This window comes from Rhipicephalus sanguineus, chromosome 2 (assembly GCF_013339695.2).
Source record: "Rhipicephalus sanguineus isolate Rsan-2018 chromosome 2, BIME_Rsan_1.4, whole genome shotgun sequence".
Classification (NCBI taxonomy): Eukaryota; Metazoa; Arthropoda; class Arachnida; order Ixodida; family Ixodidae; genus Rhipicephalus; species Rhipicephalus sanguineus.
The window spans coordinates 22,725,889-22,748,973 of NC_051177.1; the positions used below are offsets into that span (position 1 = coordinate 22,725,889).

The following is a 23,085-nucleotide window of genomic DNA, read 5'->3' on the forward strand; positions in this document are numbered from 1 at the left end:
TGTGTCCTAATCCGAGACCTGCTGCAGATAAAACCTACGTCGCTAACAACACTATCATAGACGGTGACCACCCAACTTTGAATGTACGGGACTAATGTGGTGTCACACGATGATGGTAAACGCAAATAGGCACAAGGTGTTCTGGCTCTCTGTTAACCTATCGTACTGTTGCTGCTGATGACTATGATGATGTGGACCGCACTGCCTCATTTGGCTGGAGACTCGCACCGTTTTCGCTCTTTTGTGTTGCACGTTTGCAGTACTCTGCATGCACCGAAGATCATCTGGATTAGCTTGGGTGTGGTCAGATATATCCTAAGCCAAATTGAGTTTGATGCCATTAAATGATGCACATAACTGTTGTGAGCAGAGCAAGAGTCCAAATTATCTGATTGTCCAAAGTAACGAGGGCCAAATAGTGAGCTTTTATAATGTTGCATAATGGTTCAAAAAGATGAAAAGAAGTGACGAGGGGCAAGGTCAGCTTTTATTTAAATATGCATTCCCCACTTGAGATAAGATCAAAACAGACTTCAAGAAGCCCGGTGCGCCCTCCACTACCTTCCTCACATGGCAGATATCATGAAACGCTCAATCTAAAGGGAAGCGCTATTAGGACATGAGCAAGATCTCTGAGGTAGAGATGTATATGGACTTTAATATCAGAACTCAGCCTGAATCCAACACTAGCACAATACCTTCTACTAGTGTCTGGCCTGGATAACAGTTCATGTTGTATGCTTATGCTTAACTTTACGTAAAAGCTGTAAAGCGTCAGTATAGTGAAGGCACACCTGACACAAAAATGCCTGCTTCATATTCACTGTTTATTACAAGCATGTATTCACTACATGCTGATACTGACGACACATTTTTAGTTCGCTTTGTTATGTTCGTGTTTGTTATATGTATTAAGCTACGGCTATGCACAGAATATAGTGACTCTTTGAACCCACAGGTTTATACATTTATGAAATTTTGCACACGGGTGTTATTCCACTTTTACTTTGGTTCACTACATTGTTCAGGTAAATGGATTGTGTGTACGTCCAGAATAAATTGGAATTGAAGTAAACAGAAATTTGGGGTAGTTTGTATAAATGCAAAAGTCATTGGGGATAACGATGGCGATAAAAAGAAAAGGACAGCACTCACACTGTGCTCTCGTGTGGCCAATGTTTTCTGCATTTCAAGGGCTAATAAATTGTAAATGCACATTGTGGGCAGCATCACTGGATAGACAATGAAAATTCTCACACTAAAGAGAAGTGCCGTCTCTCATTATAACAACAAAGTGCTTCATGCTGTGACTGTCAAAGATTGCAGCACAATTTTATCGCAACAAAAGCTTTTTTTTTTCTTTTTTTTTTTCGGGGGTAACTGTAGACAGCATACGCTTGGGATTTATTTTAGATGAAACAGGCAATGCATTTAAGCCCGGCATTAAATTGTATGCACCATGACATTATAATAGTAACTGCTCGAGTTTAATGTCCCAAAACCACAATATGATTATGAGGGATGCCGTAGTCGAGGGCTCTGGAAATATCGACCACCTGGGGTTCTTTAACGTGCACGTAAATTTAAGTACGTGGGCCTCAAGCATTTTAATTTCTATCGAAAATGCTGCCGCCGCGGCCAGGATTCGATCCTGCAACCTTTGGGTCAGCAGTCGAGCACCATAACCACTAGACCACCATGGCGGGTTGCACCGTGAAATTCCACCTCTCTGCCAAGCTTCACGTAATTCAGGCTGAAGGGCCGCAAAAATCTGCCACTCCAAAGAAGACAAAAGGTCACAGTAATAGGGAATCTTGAAGCTAGTTGATAGTTGTCAAACAAGGTACACTTTGGGACTTACTGCACATGACTTAGCGTCTTTGGAACAACTGTTGATGCCCTGGCGCTGTTAGCCATGCAACATTCGGTATACTGTCAAATAATTGAAGAAGTTCAGGCACTGCACTGTTTGTTCTGTGATTGCTAAATGCATTTGCTTGGTCCCATACCTGCGTGAGCAGACGGCAGCAGTGTGGCATGCATGAGTACATTTGAAACAATTTTTGGAGTTGGCCCAGCAAGCTATCTGACTTGCACTGCCTGTGACTCTTACGATAGCTGAGTTGGACTGAGGTGGAGTATGTACAGGGTTGACCACATCGAAGGTGAACACCTCATTAGTATTCAAGCCGGTAAAATTAGAACGCAAATTCTACTTCATGAGGGAAATGTCTGTTATATGACGTCTAAGAATAGTGTCCATAAACACAATACTAATAGTTTTCCGAATTATGTATTGAACATCAGCTTCCATGAGGCCTTAATACTAACGATGTGTTCACCTTAGATGTGGACGACCCTGTACATGAACTGCTTACCAAACATTTGGGGAGTAATGCAATACGTTCTTGTCTTGTTGCCTTTCCCACACTCAGGACCGCCACTTTGGCAAGCTGGCACTTCACGTTGCCCATGCGAACCCAACAGCTGTGGTGACCACCTCACTCAAGTCCTACAAGAACTACAACCTTGCCAGAGCCTACCAGGGCGCCACTTTCTTCTGGGCCCTGATGCCCCAGAAAGGGGACAACATCACGTTTCGGTTCACACCACCCATCCGGATAGAACGGTGAGCATGTAGCTTGGGAAGGCTTGTGATCTTTGAGAAGTTGGTGAGGATGGTATTGAGAATTATTTTTAATGCACTAATTTTTTATATTGCATGTGCGAAGCAATGATTGTTTCCTTTTTGATGGCATCCAACTAGTTTATGTCCGTCAATAGTTATGAGTTTAGTTTATTCTTTTGATTTATGTTTTGCCAGTTCATACATACTGTTACTGTAGGCAGAGTAAATGAAGCATGGTGACATCCAACAATACCTGGTAGTCATGCTGAATATGTTAAATGACATTTTCTGATAGGCCCTGCAGCCTTCCCTGAAAAGACACTATAGGCTACTTTCAACTTCGTATGTGTCATAAGTACTGACCGGATTTTAGGCAAATGCCTATTTTGTTCCTTGCGCTCCTATCGCGCCATTTTCATACATGAGCATGAATTAGAGGTTAAGAAGGGTTTTTATAGTGTTTTTATAGCGCCTATAAATGCCTATTTTTGGCATTTGTGCCTAAATGGTTACAAATGCCTTTTTTGAAAATTGGCACTTATATAAACACTATTTACCTCAAGTTTCGCTCCTGAGTGCTATCTGAGACCGTTATTCATGTTACCGCGTAACATTGACTGTTGGGAACTATGGGCTTCAACCTAGTCCTCTAGTTCAACCAACTCCCGGAAACAACCACTAGCAGCAGTCAAGTGGGACATGCCGGCGAGCGGTTGGCGAATGCGAAACCGCCGAGAGCTGTCAGGGGAAAGGAGAGTGAGGAAGAAAAAAAAAAAGTCACAGTTTCGCCGGAACGGCGAAGCAATGATTGCGATAGCAATAAATTGTAATGTAACGCGAAGAACGGAAAGCAGCTCGAAATTGATAGCGCGTCGCTCGAGCCCAAAGGACGCACGAAAAGAACGCACACAGGACGAACGCGAACTAATGCGTCACAGCTCGACACTTGAAGCGCACTGCTCAAACATAAAGCAGGACGCACGAAACAAACGAACAGGTACACACAAGACGAGCGCAAACTAATTGTCACAGTTGTTACTTAATTCTGTTTGAACAGCGCGCTCCTTTCGCAAACGTGGCCGCGGCAGTGAGCGAAGCGAAGCACCCCACCGGCTGCCCCTTCTTTCCTTGAGATAAGCGCACGAAAGCGACGACGCCCTGTAGAGTGAACAACAACGGCGTTCGCAGGGGCGGGGCGACGATCTTGAAAGCGCGCAACACGCGCGCACGTCACGCCATCTATGTGGCCACTAAGAAAGCATGCTGAATTACATGGTGTATATAAATAGCTTGCCGTTAGCAGGCTGAGCGACAGTGCTGTCGTGGCCTAACGTCTAACGCGACGGGCTGCAAAGCGAGAGGTCACCCGTTCGATTCCGCACGTCGGAAAGAATTTCTTAATTATTTTTCTTTGTGGCCTTTCTATATATATACATACTTATACATATACGGGGAATGACGGCGACGGGGACGGACATTTTCCAGCCGAAACTGTCCATATAATTGCTATCGCAATAAAAAGAAAAAGAAGGCGATGTGCATGCAGCTTTTGTTTTGTTTGTAATTTACTTTTTAGGGTGTTCACCGCAGTAGCGTAGCCGAAAATTTTTTTTTGGGGGGGGGGGGGGGGGGTGAGGGCAGGTTTCACCTATAGTTTATATATGTTTGTGCATGTGTTTGTATGTGTGCGTGTATATACACATACGCAAAACTGAAAAGTTTCGGGGGGCCGGAGGGTTGAACCCTTCCCCCCACTTCCCCGCTTGACTATGCCAGTGGTTCAATGCCAGGGGAGAAATAGGCTGTACGCGATTCGACCCGGCCAATACGAGGAATCTCTCCCTTCTGCTCTTTTAGTGATCTGGCTGTATTCTCCTGCTCTGCCCTTCTCAGTCATGCCGAAAAGACACCCAGGAGTGTGTTGATTCGACAGTGGACACTTGACTCACCCTGCAGAACACGGGAGAGACCGTGTTCTGCGAACCGTGTGGGACAAAGCACAATTGCACAGCTATGTTCAACTGTTGGCGCCTTTGTGCCATCTTAAGCAATAACATTCTTGTTTCCCTGTCATAGATAGAGTTCACGCATGTCTTCATTTGAAATTCATTGCATTTACGTGAAAGTTTATTGCGCCTATATTTACGATATTGGAGGCCTAAAACGTGGTTTTGCCTGCCTATTTTCGGTGCCTAAAACGAGCTTTTTTAGTGCCTAAAAATTCCGGCCTCTGGTCGGCCTCTAGTCATAAGCCACATCTTATAGGTGACTGTTTCACTATTCTACGCAGTCTGGAACACTGAAGAGCAGAAAGGGAAGTGACAGGTGGTGATTCCATGAGAAACGGTGTGAATTCTTGTGGGCCACAATTCAGTAACACTAATATGGTACTCTGAAAGTGGGATAATTAAATTGGTTGGGCTTTTGCATTAGTAATAACTGATTTTAGCTTTTGCAAAATAACTACATGTCACTGTCTGCATTTGTATTCGTTGGAACAAAGATTCTAAAACAATCTGCGCATAAAAAAATAAATGTGTTAAGGTTAATTGGTGCTCATCTGGCACTCTAGTACCACCACAAGTTTGGTGTTATTTGGAGGCTCTGCGTTGCGTTCACAACAGCTGAATGGCTGCACATTTATTTTCTAGCTATTTATCAACATTGTGGTTTTTGGCATCCCTAAAGTCATCACAAAAATATAGCATCAGATTGTTTGGTTATTTTTATCTCAAGGCAAGCAAATTCGTAGATGTTAGTACCCTAGTATTACATGTAAGACCCAGTGCGTCTGTTCATGAAGAACACTTAAAAAAACCAGTCAAGTCCTTGCCATTTTTGCAGGTAGGCTGTGGCTAGGTGGACACCAATAGCAGCAAGAAAATTTTAAATACCGTAAAATGCCGAGCAAGCGCCCCCACCCAAGCAAGCACCTCCCTCCCTATTTTGGGAGATCTGAAATAGGCGCCAGTGATCGAGCAAGCGCCCCCTCCTCCTCCTCCCCTGCGGCCACTTTTTTTCAAGACGAGCATAGCTTGTAAAAAAGAACCACAAGAACGAGTACACTGAATGCGTATCTCGTGTTTATGAAATTTCGTTGTCATGTGGCCGGTCGTATATTGGTCAAAGTGGTCGCTGTTTCAATGGTTTGATAGTGACGAGCGGGAATAAAAACAGTAAATAAATAAAGCGTTTCATTAGAAACATGGATGGGCATTTTTATTTTTAGCTGCTTCCCGCCGCCATCTTGAATTTCAGTCCGGGACCGAACAAGCGCCCCCCTCCAAATCTGGTCGGATTATCCTTCACGGTAGGGGAGGCGCTTGCTCGAACATTTTATGGTAATTATTCAGTTACTTAATTAAATTACAAACTTCATTTTCAATCACTAGCTTTAGGGGACACGTAATGGACCCAAGATGTTTCGGGGTGGCGCCGTCGAAGTATTTCTGCTGTGCTTTCTGCGCATGCACGGCGGAAATACTTCGACGGCGCCACCCCGAAACATCTTGGGTGGTGCATGGCCTCCGAAACCTGCGAGGGCGCAGTCTCTGAGGCCATGGGAGCAAATGAACGCACAAGCTCCCACGTTGTCGCGTCAACTGGAAAGCCACCGTATTTGCTTTTGGCTCTCGCCGATAGGGGCGCTCTACCTATCGTAAAAAAGGTCCATTGTGAAATTGAAGCTGAGAAGTAGTGAAGTGGAGTATGCTTTGTAGAAGTAAGACAAGTCTTACTTCTACAAAGCATACTCCACATCGCGACTTCTCAGCTTCACTTACGCAATTACGTGTCCCCTCCCTAAAGTTAGTGATTGAAAATTAAGCTTGCAATTTCATTAGGTAGCCAAAGATACACTTACAATTTCTTTATATGCAGCATTAAAACGTCTTCAACAGAAATATTTCTTGTTAGGTGGAAGATTGTTGAGGCTAACTTGGCACCCAAAAGTTTCTGTGAGGTATGTTGATTGCTTTTGCATCATAAAGATGATGACACTCCACAGATTCCTCATCAATCTCAGCTCCATAGACCCGTTGATCCAGTCCAGTGTGGAACGAGAGCAGGCTAGATGTTTCGGTACAGTGGCATGACAAGTGGGTGACCTTTTCTGTGTACAGAAAGCCAGTGCACAGCGACTGGTGCTTACAGTTAAGCTGTAATGGCCAAACTGACTACAAATTTTGAGTGGTGTTGACACTCCTTCGTAACGTAAAAGCGATCTGCAAGCCAGAGGAGGACAAGAAGTGGGAGCAAAGTACTGTAACTGCTGAGCTGAGGTGAGGCGGGCACCCAGAGGCTTTTGTCTACTGTGTGTCACACCGTGGGTTGCACAAGATGCTGCCATGTCAATCTGGCGCATCACTTTTTCATAAGTTCTCAGAATTAGCGGCCGCGTTCTGAGTGTGCTTGCGGAAGAAGGCATCAAGATAGTGCACAATCCACTGTCAATGCTCACTTATTTGGGGCCGCAGCCGAATGACTGCCGTTCAGGGAGAAATGGCAGGGGGTCGTTGCTTGGAGTGCCCTGCCACTTACATTGATGCAAACAAGAGCTTCTATACACCAATTTCACAAGGAGGCTGCCATTTTTAAAGCTCTCCACAGCCGCAGCGCCGTCTAGCGTCTGCGATGTTTCGCGGCCCTTCCGGTGTGTGGGGTTCCGCGGCGGTGTATGCAGCGTATACGCTCAGTTCACACGGTATTGCTGTTCTTCGCGGTACACGGGCAAAACACAGCAACGCTTCGTGAGTGTAAAGGCGCTAGTAAGTAATGGCTAAGCTGTCAGCTTCAAAACGGGGCTGAAACAGCAAGCAGCGGCGGCCGAAACGTTCCCGCAGCAGCGCCGACGATGAGTAGAATGCCAATGCCGTTGTGTAAAAGTTGTGTAAAGCAGTACGTGTAAATTGGTAATTGCGTTGTACGTTTTGTTATAGCTAGCCTTGTGGGGTTCTTGGAATACGCACTATAAAATAGCGTTAACTTCTAGGACAACTCTCGAAGTAGTCGGTGAAACGTAAATGGAGACGAGCGAACACGTAGGCTATTGTCTCGCTGCACGCTAGGTGCGTGCGCTAGTGTTTATGGTGACCCTAGGGTTTCTTTGCCGTGGTATTCAAGTTCAACGTAACTCTAATCCCTAACAGACCATTTGGTTCCGCTTGGCACGTTGCAATACAAGTTCATTGAACGAAGGGAGCACAAACACCGATGCCTGTGTTGATTCTGGTCGTCGTCGTAGTTAAAAGTTCGTGGCCTCTGATCGTTGCGCAGGATAAGAAACAGATGTACGATGGGTGAGCTCAAAATTCGGCGATGAAACAACACGGCGATAAAATTAAAATAAGCCTCTTGTACATCTGGACGCACGGCATAAGTTCGCTTCGGCGCGAGCAGCCGCCACTAGCGATACGACGAAATGGCGCCCCGTTTTAGTAACATCATTTTCTGTTTTTTTTTGTTCTTTTTGCGAGTATTCGAGAAGCATTACGACGAGCGCACGTGTTCAGTTAACGACCTGGCTTAAACGAACTAGGGTCGATTATTCACGACACCGGGGCTGCCGCGCGGAAAGAAGGAAAAAGAAAAAAAGTACGGTTGTCATAACGCTACCCCCAGTTAGTGTCACCAAAGTGACAAGTCAAGAAAGGACGGGCTTCTCGACGAAATGTTAGAGGGTGCGTATCTGCGCAAAAAACACATGTCATGCGGACCTTTCTGTCATGTCGATTGGAAAGTGCTAATTCGATAATCTCGGAATTGCACGCACTAAGATGGAACATTTTCTAGCCGCAGGCATTGTAAATCATGCGCTGTAGCATAGCAATCAGAGATGTTGATGTTATGAGAGAACAACTCTTGTCCAAACATTTTGTGTATTAATCGTCAGCTTTGACATTGGTTCTCTTTCGTGCAGATGATAAAGTGTACCAACACACAAGCACAATCACAAGCTGGTGTGATGGCTTGAAGAAATAGCCATAAGTGCAGACATCACATATAATATACTCTTTGTTGGAGAAGGCGTGCGACATACAAGAAGCGAAGTCATTGAAAGCCACGGTGCACTTCGCATCCCTAGCCTGCCAGTCGTTTACGCTTCCGACAGCTGTTGTCGCAGTCAAACACAGCGCAGTGGTGACGTGTCGACCTGTTATCGTCCAACATTTCGATTTTCGGCAACACAATTGCTTTAGCACGTCGAAAAATAGAAACACACTGACCTCTCACGCGCCACGCAATGCAAAACGCGTGAATCCGCACACACCAGCGGCAGTGACCGGACGGTCGGACACGCGGTGGAGAGGGGGAGAGCGGTGAAAATGAACCGGTTCGAGGCTACGCTCCTCCTCTTCGTGAAAACGGTCTATAACAGAATCTGCCCACACAAGAACAACGTGCAGAACCTGGAAGATCAGTATAGCGCTCTTGCTGAGCACTCCGGGAAGCGTAAACATGCAGGTTATAAATTCCTGCGTTGCCTCCCTGACTGACAACAAGACAAACTCGATAAGCGTGCTTATTTTTAGTTCACGCCATTTTCAAAACACTCCCGGCAACATCAAGTGCTCGGCCATGTTCCTTCTGTTTTTATTTGTCTTCATTGTTGCGAACTGTGCTAAACATGCGATCTATCATAATACACACATTTACATAAAACTGGCTGGATGGCTTAATGGCTGTAGCATTCTACTTAGATCATGATGTGACAGATTCGTTTCCTAGATAACACAGGTGAAGTTCATTTATACAGAGTGGTGCTATGTATCATGCTTTAGGTGCATGTCATATAATTAAAGCTGTCAAAAATTAAGTCCTCCGTTATGGCATCCCTCTTGGTGCATGTGTGTCATTCTCCAACTTACAAATGGCTGTCTCTAACAAGGAAACCAGCCCCTTGAGGAATTCCCCTTCTTTTTTCCTTGCCCACGCAGGGCATAAAAATGTGCATTACACCTGCATTACACTTACTCTCATTTTGAAGAACTCATAAATTTCACTACTTTGCCTTTTTATCTGTCAGGTTTCTGTTCCGTAGTGGAAACCAAGAGCATCCGGACGACAAGTTCTACAACACAACAGTCGAAGTGCAGCTTGACTACGAGCCAGTGATCCTGCCACTTACGAGGACACTTGATGGATTCTATGTAGTTGGAAAGTTCAAAGCCAGCACAGGGATTGCTGAAGGAAAGCTGCCACCTGAGATAGGCTGTGTGCGAACCCTGCGACTGAATATTCAGTACGACTCAAGTCATTGGGCCATTCTAAGCGAGGTATGCGAGATTCAGCGTGCCTTTATTTGCATTTACATCGGGATCTGCATATGCAAAAGTAGTAGCACAAGCCAAGCGAGCGAAAAGGACACAAACGTTCATTCTAATTACTCATTTCACAAATGGTAAAGTAGGCAGCCAGTTGAAAAGTGGCATGGAGCTATGCAGGAAGCTCTGTTGGTTTCTTGAGAATATGGTGATTCAATTCTTTTTTTATTTCTTTTTGTTTGTTACATGTTCTGCGATATAACCTTGATGAAAACCAGCAGATAATGAATCCAAGGAAGGTATTGGGGACGTTAATGGTACTGTTTTAAGTGTATCGTAGTAATTGTGATACAGATGTGAAGAAAATAAAGTGGACGAAAAGACAACTTGCCGCCGGCAGGGACCGGACCTGCAACCGTGGGATATCGCACCCGATGCTCTGCCAATTGAGCTACGGCGGCGGTCATTCTCTATCGTTGAACTGCTGACTGCCAGGATTTTTTAATGTGATGATGTTAGAAGAGCTGGTGTTGTAGAAACTGCTGTATATTGGTGTCGGCGTCAGTAGCATTGACCGTGAGTGGAAAATCCTGATAAATGCAAAGAATAAAAATTAGGCTTCCAGCCAGAATCAAACCCAGGCATTTTGTGTGGCAGCCAAGTGTTCTGTTACAGAGCCATCGCAATGCTTGAAGCTTACTTTGCAAACAAAATACCCTTACAGGCATCGTCTCAGGCAAGGAGTCATGTTAATAGGCATAATATTGCATAGCAGTAGCATAGAATAGCACCAGAATAGCACCAGGGGGGATTTCACGTGGCATGATGTGAAATTAAATGTATAATAATTAATTTTCTAACTTGGCAACAAATGTTTTCTTGCAGTATTTCATCATCTCTGACATAGGGAAATAAGGAAACTGATACAAGTTGAAGTTCAAGTATATATCTGAGTAGACAAAACAGTTTTACACATCACTGTAATATGCTCTGACATGAAACAAAGTTATTAATAAAAACATAAAAATTTGGCGACACAAAGTGTAGTCGCTTTGAAGTCGTGGCTCAGTTTCCACACATCGCTGATTAAGAGCCTGGGAAGTACTCCACACCGCTGGTTTTACGTTCTTGAAGTCGTATTTCTATAGCTCGTGCCAGAAGCATTTGTCGCTGCTGGAAACTGCGCAGCTAGCTGATGTTTTCAGAAATGAAACGATTTGTTGGGCAAGTTGGTTCATACTTCAGAAGAAAAACCAGAACTCGAAAGAAACAAGGACGACACGAGAGTGCCAGTCCTGTGTTTTTGTGTCATCCTTGTTCCTTTTGCGCCGTTTTTTTTTTAAGCTTGAAGTGCTCAAACAATGCCTCCTTTACTATTAAAGGAGTCATTGGCGTGCAGCCAGCACATCCACAAACATGCTGACCATATGCAACTGAACTCGAGGGGTTGCCAAACAATAATAATAAAGTGTGAAATGCATGGTACTTTTGGAGATTTTCGTATCTCTTGAGGGACGCCAGACAATAGCCCTCAACACAGGGCAGTCCCACGAGTCGTGGGACAGGGTGGGCACCCTGCAGAGGGGTAATTCGTGACTTCTTTAAAGCTCCCCCAGCCCAGCGCTACTGTAGCCATAACATGTCACTAGTCAATTGGCCCACAGAGGCCTTTTGTACAATTCTCACTTTGCCAATGGATATTTGAACAGCTTCAGTCTTTCTCCCATCTTGGTACTATCAAAGCATCCCAAAAACTCATCACTGAACATTATGTGTGGCATGGGATGAACATTGACCTGCAAAAACCAGTGGTTTGATGGAGTGTTTTCACAGGCAGCTAGATTGTGGCTAACAGCTTACTTCCAGTACTCCTGGGTATATGAAATGCATGTAAGCTCGTCAGAGTTCTACAGAACATTTAGTTCATGGAACTTTGTTTATAGATTTCATGGATCAAATGGCACACCATACTGAGAAATATTGAGCTTTTTTCCTAACATCTATACCGAAGGACTACTCTGCATTCAATTTGCAGGCAGTCTTTAAGTTGTCATCATATACTTATGCTATAGTAGACCACTTAATGTGGGTAGATCAGGAATATTACCCAAATAGAAGACGGCGTGATGGCAGATAACTATCTTGGCATACAATTTTGAACCTTACAGGGATCTTGAAAACCACTATATGTATAGTCTTTTCTGGACAAACTCTTTGGAATTCTTGTAGTCTGTGCCGACAAAAGTTATGCAATGCATAATGCACAAAGGTAACATGCAGTTCTTTGTAACAGATACTGTAAAATTTTTTGTGTAAAATGTGACCATTGAGAAAATGTGGGTGCCAGCATGAGAGTAAATCGCAGTAAAGGCAGTGTAAGAAAACTTTGTCATGAACAAATAGAGGCTATGTGTTCCCACAGTTCAAAGTACGTTCAGTTCATTGGTTTTCTTGGGTATTCGACTATACTGTATACATATGCAGGCATCACTTCCTTTGGCTGCATTAAAGGTGATCATGAGCTAGCTGTTACCAGGAATAAAAGTATGAGCTAAATTCTAAAGCAGCTTGAGGATGTGCTTCAAATCACTGTTGCAGTATTGTGTATTAATGCAGACAGATTTCTTTTTCTTCCATCTGATGCAGATATGGATCAAGCCAGTTAACTCCAGTTCTCAAGCAAACCCAACTTCTATGAAAGTTCAGTGGGAGACAGCTTCAGCAAAAAGAATGTTTGGTGCAAAAAACACTCCATGATCAGCTTCTGCCTTCAAGAGCCGTTACCTCAGGACAGTGCAATAATTTTCTACGACATTCACATGCCACGCTGAACTGCAACTATGTGATTCCCAAGCGTCGCCATGACACAGTCGTGCTTGTGAATGCTGTTCACATTTCGAAATGCCTTGCAACTTCAGGTGAACTGTGCGTCTTTCAAATTGTTTTGTTTGGAAGTGCTGGAACTATATACAGTGCCTGTGGAACGTCGGCAGAGCTTCACCACGGACAATTATTAGTTTTCGGAGTGTTTCGAGTAAGTCAGCTTGAGACAGTAATTCACTACGAAGTGTGATAGATGGTTGTTGCAGTATGAAGTCTTTTAGTTTATGTGCAATTTTATTCATTGTTTCACTAAACTATGAACACATTGTTAATCTAATTTTAAATTAGGCGTGTTTGGATATAAGCCTCATGATAACCACAGGAGTAATGAATGGCAGCATAGGTTTTGATAAAGATTAGTGCATAGCCCTAGTATGACTTTGCTATTCAATCATAGTATTTTTTTCAACCCTCAAGTTGCCTTAATAGGGTAGCGTGGCACTTATTAAGCCAACTGTAAATAACGAATGGCTTTGATACAAAACTTTATTAAATGTTATTATTAAATTAATTATTAGGTAGTATGTGTATGTTAAGTTATGCCATTTACTTATTGTATCTCTGAACAGTTTCTTTGAATTACTACTCGTAGGTGAATAAAATACCACGATTCTATTGCATAGTTATGTAGAAAAGGAGATGTGACATTTTAACATTGAGCACAAACTATAGAGTCAGATGCAGGGAAAACATTCAAATTGTTTTTGTTCTGAATTATGTCTGTATTGCAGTCTGTACTACTTCGTTAGTTTTATTCTTGGCACACAGAGCTTATGGAAGTTCACCTACGAGAGAAACTTCAACTGGCAATGTGCTACTTATATTTGGGTGTCACAGCACACTTCATAGCAACAGACATGCAAACATCCCGTGATATTCATTACATATGTCTGTGAAAATTTTATAAAGCTTAGATTGTGCATGTGATTTACGTGGCTTTACGTAGTTGCTGCAAGTGATTTGTAATATAAGCACGCTTTCATGGACTACATTTGCTTTTGTGTTCCAATGCACGTAAGCAGGGTTAGTGTCTATTCTACACTGTCTGGAATTGACATTGAGAGGGCCGTTGCCAACTTTTTATGAACACTGTTTACACTTGTATACTAGGCAGCTTTGTGCTTGTGTTTGTAAACAAAGCACTGAACTCTTTACTAAGGCTTGCTAGCTTACGTTATTAGCATGCATATGACCTAACCTGCGCTCATACGAGACATGAGCACTAACTTGCAAATTGCAGTTCAACCCGGTTATGAGAAACTGGTTCAAACTTTGTTTTTCCAGCAAAATCTCGATGGTTTTCAGAGGTAAAAGCTGCCTTAGGCTAGCTCGACTGTGTTCGTGGAAGCACTCACATTTAGCATACAGCAGGTGTTTAAGCTATACAGTCAAGAATTTCATAACCACGAAATTAGAGTGCCGTACTTATAATGGAACAGTGGACTAACAAATCAGTGTTAAATTGACTATGGCAGCCATTTATCACTCTAATCTGTTCATTGCGAATGCTGAGTATATGTTGCCTAAGGGAAAACAAATACTTAAGTGAAATATCAGGTACAGTGAAGTAAATTATAGGTTTTTTCATCGTGCTATATTTTATTGATAATTCCACATCCTCACTGAATTAAAAATACAGGATCCAGTGTGATTATGGCTGTTCAGTAGCAAGTGTGCTTCTTGTCACACTCACTGCAAAGGAATTAGTTATACCTTGCTGCAATGCCAGCTCACATACAGCCCCACACGTACTGCCTGTATTGCAAACTGACCTCACTGAAGTCGGCATGTTACAGTTAATATGCAACGTGGAATTGAAGTAATGATTGGCATGGGGCCCGAATTGCATAGAAGTACACATTTATTAGTGCTTGAGCATGTATTGCATAATCCTTATTGATTATGCATTTGTGTGAATGTCAGTGTTGTAACAAATTTTCATGGATTTGTTTGTCCACTTTTTGGGTATGAGAAACATGTGCCTGCTTCCTGCATTCTTTTGTTAAATGCAATGTTATTGTGTAGATCATATCATGAAACAATGCCTTAGTAATTGTAGCTGTATAGATACCATCTTTTTTTAGGTGGGAGTCAGTAGCTTGCATATTGTTGAAAATTTTTTAGAGGCTGAGAAAAACTCCCTCATGCCTCACTGTAAAACAGTATCAGTTTACTGTTTTTCTTAATTTATCATCTTTCATTATTTTCTCTTCAGCCTTGTGAGTTTTTATGGAAATTAATCTAATTAAGTTAATTACATAAATGGGCATAGCTGTTACTTCTAATGATATATCCTTTAAATTATTTTTTCAAAACATTTTTCTTTAATCTTTCTAAACTTTCTTCATTATAAGGAGGTACAACGTGAGTAGCTATTGTCTCCTCTTCAGAGCCCTAAGTTTAGCTGTATCAGCTGTGTTCGAAATTTGTGCTTGTTTTTGAAACAATAAAGTATTTTTTTACTGTTGCATTACATTTCCTTCTAGACATGGCTGCAAACTTGCCATGTGGCTCACCCTCCATTCTTACTGAAGTGTTTCTCTTCTAGTAACTTTTTCACCAATGCACCTGGAACCAAAGAAGACCAAATGAGCTGAAGGAATTTAAGAAGATGGTGGGTTGGCCTAATTGGTGTGGCATTGTCTGTTATAACATAATGCGAAGTAATAATGCAAATAAACATTGATATATAGACCAGGAGTCGCAAACACGCGCCCCACACTGACTGTCTTCGTCCTATATGATTTTATTTCCTTAATTAATCCATGTGCTTTCAACCCGCACTGGACAGCTGCCCGTGCGCACCAGAAATGAACTTGGCGGGGAACGCCGACGGCGTGGTTATGCGAGCGCATTTAAAACTTTAGCAGTCATTTCGTGCTTCACAAGAAAAATGTTCTCAGACTTTGCTGAGTGGTACCTGCATTACTTTCTCGAATATTGCGATTAATAACACTTCGTTTGGGTAAGCTACACAGAAGTGACTGGTCTGAAGCATTTTTTTTTATGAAGCGCTGTTTGCGGTCACCATTTGTTAGAACATAACCATGGAACAAAAATTCTATATTTCAGAATCGGAGTCCCGAATTTAGGTATTCTGGAGATTGGCATCGATATAGTTCTCTAATCGAGACGCCAAATCCCCTTCAGAAATAGCCCCCATATATGGGATATGGGAAAGCCCCCCCCCCCCTGATATAGACACATCATCTGCTTTATGTAAAAAAAAAAAGGAAACTAAAGAAGAGAATCTGTAGTGTCAGTGTCAGTTATTTTATTCTTGTAAAGTTGCTTTTGCTGGGCTGCTGTTAAAAGAGGCACATAACTTCATGAGGTGCTAGCTCCCACACTGGCGACTCGAACGCGCCGAGTGATAATTTAAAAATACGGGTGCTCCTAGTAACTAATTGCACCATCTAGCCCATTCTGTAAGCACCAATGTATCGTTTCCTGCGTAGTTAGCTTTCCTCTCGAGCGGCGGCGATTTTTAACAGCGACTCAAAGCTAGCGGTTTACTTGGTTCGTTCGCGAAAATGGCAGATGACCCGGAAGCGAGGCCTTCTCGGAAATGTTGTTCAGGGATGCAACAATTGCGCCAATTTGATACAATTCCTTATTTTTGCGCCAAGCTGAGCCAAAACTGAAATTTGTTAAAATTGCGCCACGCTGCGCCAAAATGCCCGACCAGCTTAAAATTTTCTCAGTTGCGCAAATTTGAGCGAGAAATGGAGGCCGCGTTGGTCATCTGCAGTGTGGGCATCGTCATCCAATACAGACGCGCAGACCCTAACCCTAACCCCCCCCACCCCCCCCGCGAAAGAAAAGAAAAAAGTCAGTTTCACCGCAAGGGCGAAGCAATGAATGCGATAGCAACAAATTGTAATGTTATACGAAGTGAGGCTGGCAGCAAACTCTTTTGTATCCGATCTCGCGTAACTCTACAAAACGTTGGTGTAAGAGAATACGGCCGCTCCAGGGAAAGATGCTCTTTCTGCACAGTGTCTTCGCATTGAGAGCGCAGCACGTAGAAGGGTATACGAGCCGCCCGCTGATGGCTGCCGAGATAGCGCGCGCCAGCGATCGCGACCGCGCCCTTAGAATCAAAGTTCAAAGTTGCTGCTCGAGCGACACCCGCCCCCCTTTCGAGCGGAGTGGTGTTATCGCATGCGCCCTCCGAACGACGGAGATGGGCTGGCTCGTTTGATATATGCTTCAGCCGCATTCGTCGCCCGCACTCGCGCGCTTTTACCCGCGGTAGAACATACTATGCACAGTGATATGTTATCAATTTGGACTTTATACGGGAGATGACAGCAAAAACTCGTCGAGAGTGTCCATATAGTTGCTATCGCAATAGAAAAGGACAGTAGTTCACAAATTTCCTGATGCTTGTTTTATTGCGCGCAGAACGCTTTTTAAGCCACTTTTGCCGCAGTACACTAGTGTCTTGCAGAAAAGCATACTGAGATTTTAGAAGGGGCTATTAGTACTGTCAGGGACACAGCACATTTTGTTCCTTAATTACTCATTCGTGCACGCGCCGTGTAATTACGAGTACTAGTATGATCGCTGACGTCTAAAAAATTATTGGCAATCATTTGGAGCTGCTGTGTATGGCGTTTATGCTGGTTTCTTGTGAAATAATCACGCCTGCAGAGATGCTGAATTTCATTTTCCTGCCGCTCACTATGGGTATTTTCGAGCTTCCACAACCACGCGTCCCCAAAACAAGTACGTTTACAACAAGTCCTACTGATTGACGAAGCAGAGAAAATACAAAATGTGTTTCAAGCCCGGGCGTCAAGAAACTTGGCGACGTAACGCCTGTTTTGCCTAGTGGCACACCGACCATAGAAAAAAAAAAACTTTTTTTACATGTTATAGCTTTCAGACATGGTTCCATCTATCTCGATAGTTTCAGACACTGAAATGTGAAGACTGTTTTGAAGCTTGCAAGTTTAGGCTATTTTTGTTGCGTGTGGTGAAGCCATACGTTAGGATGTTTTGGTGCCGTGTCCTACTTTTTGGGATCCGAATTTTTTTTCTGTGCTGCTGTTTAGCATAATTTGCTAAAATACCTACGGACCAATAGAAAATTTATTCTACTTAATAATTATATTTATTGGATTACTTTGTCTGGAAAATTTGTAGAGGGCAAAAATATAACCGTGCAACCTGCTGGAAGAATGTAGCTTTCACTGGGCCGACAAAAAGAAAAGGTAACTAATATGTTTTTGAGCTGGATCATTCAAGCTTTCCTTTAATATAGAAAACTGTTGAGCAAACATTTTGTATTTTTCATATTTTTCTTTTTTTTTCTTTCATGTTGGGAGCGCCACATGCAATGTTCAATAAATCATGTTTTTCATAACTATTCTTGCATATTACACTCTAATATTAATTTTTTAAATTAGTACCATTAAAAAGTACTATCATTATCTTCATGTCGATATATAATATTACACTGTATCTATCGTATTACTCATAATCAAAAATAATTACTAAAGCACACAAAATGTCGGCAATTTTCCCACGGTCACGAAAGGGTTAAAGGGGGCCCTGCGACACTTTTTCAGTATGTTCAGTCGGAAAACGCTGCCGATCGATAGTCGAGGATCCGGAGAACACGTAGGCCAAACATTATAGCGCATCATGCGGCCTGGAACTTACAAATAGTTCTCAAAGTCAACTGGAAATCACTTGCTCTGACAAATGATGCCATAAACCCAAATGATCGCGCCATAAACCGCGGCCATTGGCTGATTGGAGCATCGTAGCTGCGTAGTTACCGCGGCCGTCGCGAAATGCCGCCACGTGCCCGCGCGGTCGCTCGCGATCACACTGGAAGTAGGCCGCGCGTTAGAAGAAAAATTAAGGCGTGCCAAGCCTGAATGAACAGCGCAGCTGGGCGGCCTTCCTTCTTTCTCTATTTTTCTTTCTTCATCTCTTTCTCTCTGTGTCTTTCTGTTTATTGCTACTCGCTCTTTCTATCTTTTTTAACACGAAAGTGTTTTATGCCGGGGTCCACCAAGACTTCAGTGGCGTATTTCCGTCACGGAAATGACGTCGAAAAAATATACACAATCAGATGGCAAAGAAAAAAAAAGGTACTGTCAACTGGCATCGAACCCACGACCGCTCGGTCCGCAACAACAGATGCCGGGCACGCTATCCACTGCGCCACGGTCTTTTTTTTTTCTTTATTACACTGCGCCACGGTCACAGACTCTGGAGGCTTTACGAACGCGCCTTTTATATCTACCACTCTCCCGGTCGGCTGGGTGGTGTTGACTTCTGGGAGTGGTAAGGCAAAGTAATTCGTCATTGCTGTGGCCTCCACGACTAGCACCTGCAACGCGTTACGCGTCCGTCCCATTCGGCGCGTTTTCAATCGAAGTTCAATTTTGTCAATGGCTTAACACACCGCGAGGTGGCGACCTTTGCCCGAGCGCCGAGGGACCTTAAATCGCCGTAAAAGCGTCGGCCTCGCTCAGTATCACGCTAATGCAAACCAAAAATAGCTCTGCGACGCGCGCCTGCCTCACCTGGCTAACCCCGCGTTCCCCGTTGTCGCGCTCGCCCCGAGAAAAATTACGGCCGTGCTATCGGGGCGACACGACGCGCTTTGCGTTTCCCTCTAGTGCGGCCGTGGGTGTTCAATCACATTTAACATGTCACGGGATGGCGAACAAGCTCTTCGTCCAATATGCGTCGCTCTTCTGGCTCCTCGTTCACTGATTACGCTTTCACCGTTAACTACTACAGCTACTACAAGGGTTTGTTTAGTCATTTAACATGGGCGTTAGTCGTCGGGATGGAGATGTACCACCAATCATCAAAGTGGGTGCATACACGTTAAACGGCGCCATTAGCTGCCAGACATCAATATACATTGTGCAAACTCTCTTATATCAATGTACAGTAAGCATTCAGTTACTTCTGTAAGGGAACGCTTTACTTTCGTGTTATTCCGATTCCTATGACGGAGGGATCAACCGTGTTTTTTTTTAACTTCTTTCGCTTTCTTTCTCCATCTATTTTTCGCTTCCTCTTTCGTTCTGTCTTTTTCTTTGTTCCTCTCTATTTCTCTCTTTCATTCTCTTTCTGTCATGTTGTCTGTTTTTTTTTCGCTTTTTTGTCTGTCTCTTTCTATTTCTTTCTCTCTCTGTTAATTAGAACTAAACACAAGAAAGCCAAGGAAAGTATGGGGATGTTATTTGTAGTGATTGTGATGTAAATGTGAAGAAAGTAAAGTGGACGGAAAGATAGCTTGCCGCCGGCAGGGACCGAACCTGCGACCATCGAATAACGCGTCCGATGCTCTGCCACTGAGCTACGGCGGCGGTCATCCTCCCGTCCACTTTGTAGGGTATATATATGTGCATTTAAACCTAGCTGACTAACTCTCCTAGGTTTAAATGGGTAGACCACAGAAATTAAAAACATCAGAAGAACAGCGTGAATGCAATGCTCGACGAAAAGAACAAATTCTTTTTGCTGAAAATGGTCGCGGAACCAATCACGGTCTACCACAGCGACCACAAAGCATTATCACAACCATTACTGTAAAGTAATGATAAAACGTATTCCCCCATCAGCATGTGAGGTGTTTGATACAGCTTCGCTGGACATTCACGTTCGCAGGGCGGGACGGCGGCCTATTTTTTCTTGTCTGTCTTTTAACATACAAGGAAATCCCACTACTCACCACTTCATCGTCCGAAACGGTATGTGCCACAGAAATTGGGTAAACCCACCACCGTTGCTTATTGGGCGAGTTGGAACAAGTCAGCCATAATGATAGTTAGCGCAAACATTAGACAACATACAAAGGAGAGAACGTAGACGCAGCGCATTCTTCCAACTAAAATTTATTCAAAAGGAACACACATATATATACGGACCAAAGGACCAAACAAAAAAGAACAAAAGAAGAAGAAAAAAAAACCTGGGAGTAAAAAGAAAAAGAAGAAAAAACAAAAAAATGCGCCCGCTTGGCAAAGAATAACACGTCATCGCCGTGCCGCGGTGCCGCCCCCCTCTCTACGTCACGCCAGAAACAAAAGTTCTTTGTCGGAAAGGGGCAGCGATGGCATGCCGGACCGTGCGATTTCCTCAGCCTCAATGATCTCCCTCACCCTTTGATCCTACGTGCAAGGACCACAGTGCCTTCAAAGATATAGGGCTACACTCGCAATCCCGCACGTGGATGCCAAGGTGCCCCGATGCCATAGTTCGGACACTGTAGCGGTGCTCACGGAGCCTATCGTTCAGACAGCGCCCCATCTGGCCTACGTACCTTCTACCCCACGTCAGAGGAACAGCGTAACAACGCCTTTAACACATGGCACAAACTTGAGCTTATTTTTTCGTTCATCCGAGAAGTCGATCTACACAGGCATAGGCGTGCGCAGGGTTCCCCATCAGGGGGGGCGAAAGGTTCATCGCAGTGCCCCCCCCCTACTAAGTCAATGTATGGGGCAGATTTTGCCCCCCCCCCCCCTCTTAGGTGACTAGAAGGGTCAATGTGCGGGGCAGATTTGGCGCCCCCCCCCCCCTCTTAGGTGATTAGGGACCCCCCCTGTGCGCAAGCCTATGTACACACACGGCCGCTGGATACAGGCCCTAGATTTTTCCCTCTTAAAAGGGAAAAATCTAGGGACTTTACGAAAAACCACCCGAACCCCAGCGCTTTCTCCTATCTTCTTGAGCCTGTGTGAAACGTCATGCACGTAAGACACGACAGCCGTCTTTCTTTGGTCCTTGCCTTTCTTTCTTTCTTTCTTTTCTTGTCTTTTTTCTTTTTTTCTTTGGTCCGTATATATATATATATATATATGTGTGTGTGTGTGTGTGTGTGTGTGTGTGTGTGTGTGTGTGTGTGTGTGTGTGTGTGTGTGTGTGTGTGTGTGTGTGTGTGTGTGTGTGTGTGTGTGTGTGTGTTCCTTTCGAATAAATTTTAGTTGGAAGAATGCGCTGCGTCTACGTCCTCTCCTTTGTCTGTTGTCTAGTGTTTGCGCTAAATATTATAACTGGGTAAATCCCACTACTCACCACTGCATCGTCCTAAACGGGTAAACGGGCATGTGCCACAGAAATTGGGTAAATCCCACTACTCATTACTGGTCCACAAAAAATGAAGAAGGCAACAGTTAGTTCAAGAGGCTGCGAAGTGACGGCGGCGAGCCGAAGACCCCGAATATGTACAACGAGGTGACAATAGGGAACGGGAAAGGCAAAGGCGGCTGCGATAAGACCCCGAAGCGATGGAAGGCCTACGCCAACGACGAGGTGCCCATAGATCCATGAGAGGTGCGAACGCTTGGTTGCAGCGCGTAGATCTGTCTCTGCAGTTTGGACATCCGGGTCGTGTCTGTTACTGTGGTTTAACTCGAGCCTCTCTGCGCTGAGAATCAACGTAGAAACAACCTAGCATCACCAAAATAAAGCCTAGCTACAACCTATAAGCAACCTAGAAACAACCTGCATCACCTAGCTAAGGACTAGAAACAACCTAGAAGCAACCAGATTAGGCTTCAGAATCGTCCAGTTTCGCTGTTTCAAGCCTTGCGCGTCTTAATGCAAGCTTCACCATTTTTTTTTTGTATTTGTCGCTTTCTATTTCCTTCTCGCTCTTTCTATCTTTATTTCTTTCTTACCTTTCTGTCTCTCTCTGCTTCTTTCTCTCTCTTTCTTTTTTTCTCTTTATTTCTCTCTTTCTCTTTCTGTCTAGTTCTCTGTTTTTTTCTCTCTATTTTTCGTGTCTGTTTCTTTCTATATCTTTCTATGTCTTTCTCTGTACTTTCTATCTTTTTATGTCTTGATTCTTTTTCTTTCTTTCTTTCTTTCCTTCTCTCTTTCTCTTTCTCTCTCTTTCTTTTTATCTCTCCCGAGACCATGATTGCTTCAGGAGCTTCGCGCAGGCTCTTCATCATTCACCCGCGGATATGCTGTAATTTTTTTTTTTTGCTATGGCATACAGAGCCCGAAATGACACATGACCCCATTTCAAATCAAGGAGGTGCCCCCCCCACGAAAAAAATTCTGCCTACGCCCCTGGTGTTTCCTCGCGTACTAAACGCGAAAATAACGAGAAACACGGGACTGAAGTCTCCTCAGCTTGATTTTACAATTCTCGCAATATTATATCTTATTCGCTTCTGGCAACCACGTACTCTTCTCTTGTCAGTGGCTTATGCAAGAGACATCGGACCTTAATATATGGCGGACTACATACGTCTGGAAAAGCAACAGCCTTGAAAGACGCCCTTTATTTTTAAACAGACATGACACACTTAAAAATCACCACGC

The 23,085-nt window shown here is 43.7% G+C and overlaps 1 protein-coding gene across 1 annotated transcript in view; it reads left to right on the forward strand.

Annotated features, from left to right (window-relative positions):
* The window catches only part of LOC119382518 (alpha-1,3-mannosyl-glycoprotein 4-beta-N-acetylglucosaminyltransferase B), a 145,047-nt gene extending 129,803 nt beyond the window's left edge, over positions 1-15,244 (forward strand). Inside the window, exons 10-12 of the mRNA XM_037650234.2 lie at positions 2,436-2,629; positions 9,654-9,903; positions 12,538-15,244. Of these exons, the coding sequence (XP_037506162.1) occupies positions 2,436-2,629; positions 9,654-9,903; positions 12,538-12,648 (555 nt within the window). The 3' untranslated portion in view covers positions 12,649-15,244. The remainder of the gene's footprint in view (positions 1-2,435; positions 2,630-9,653; positions 9,904-12,537) is intronic.
* The last annotated feature ends 7,841 nt before the right edge of the window (positions 15,245-23,085 follow it).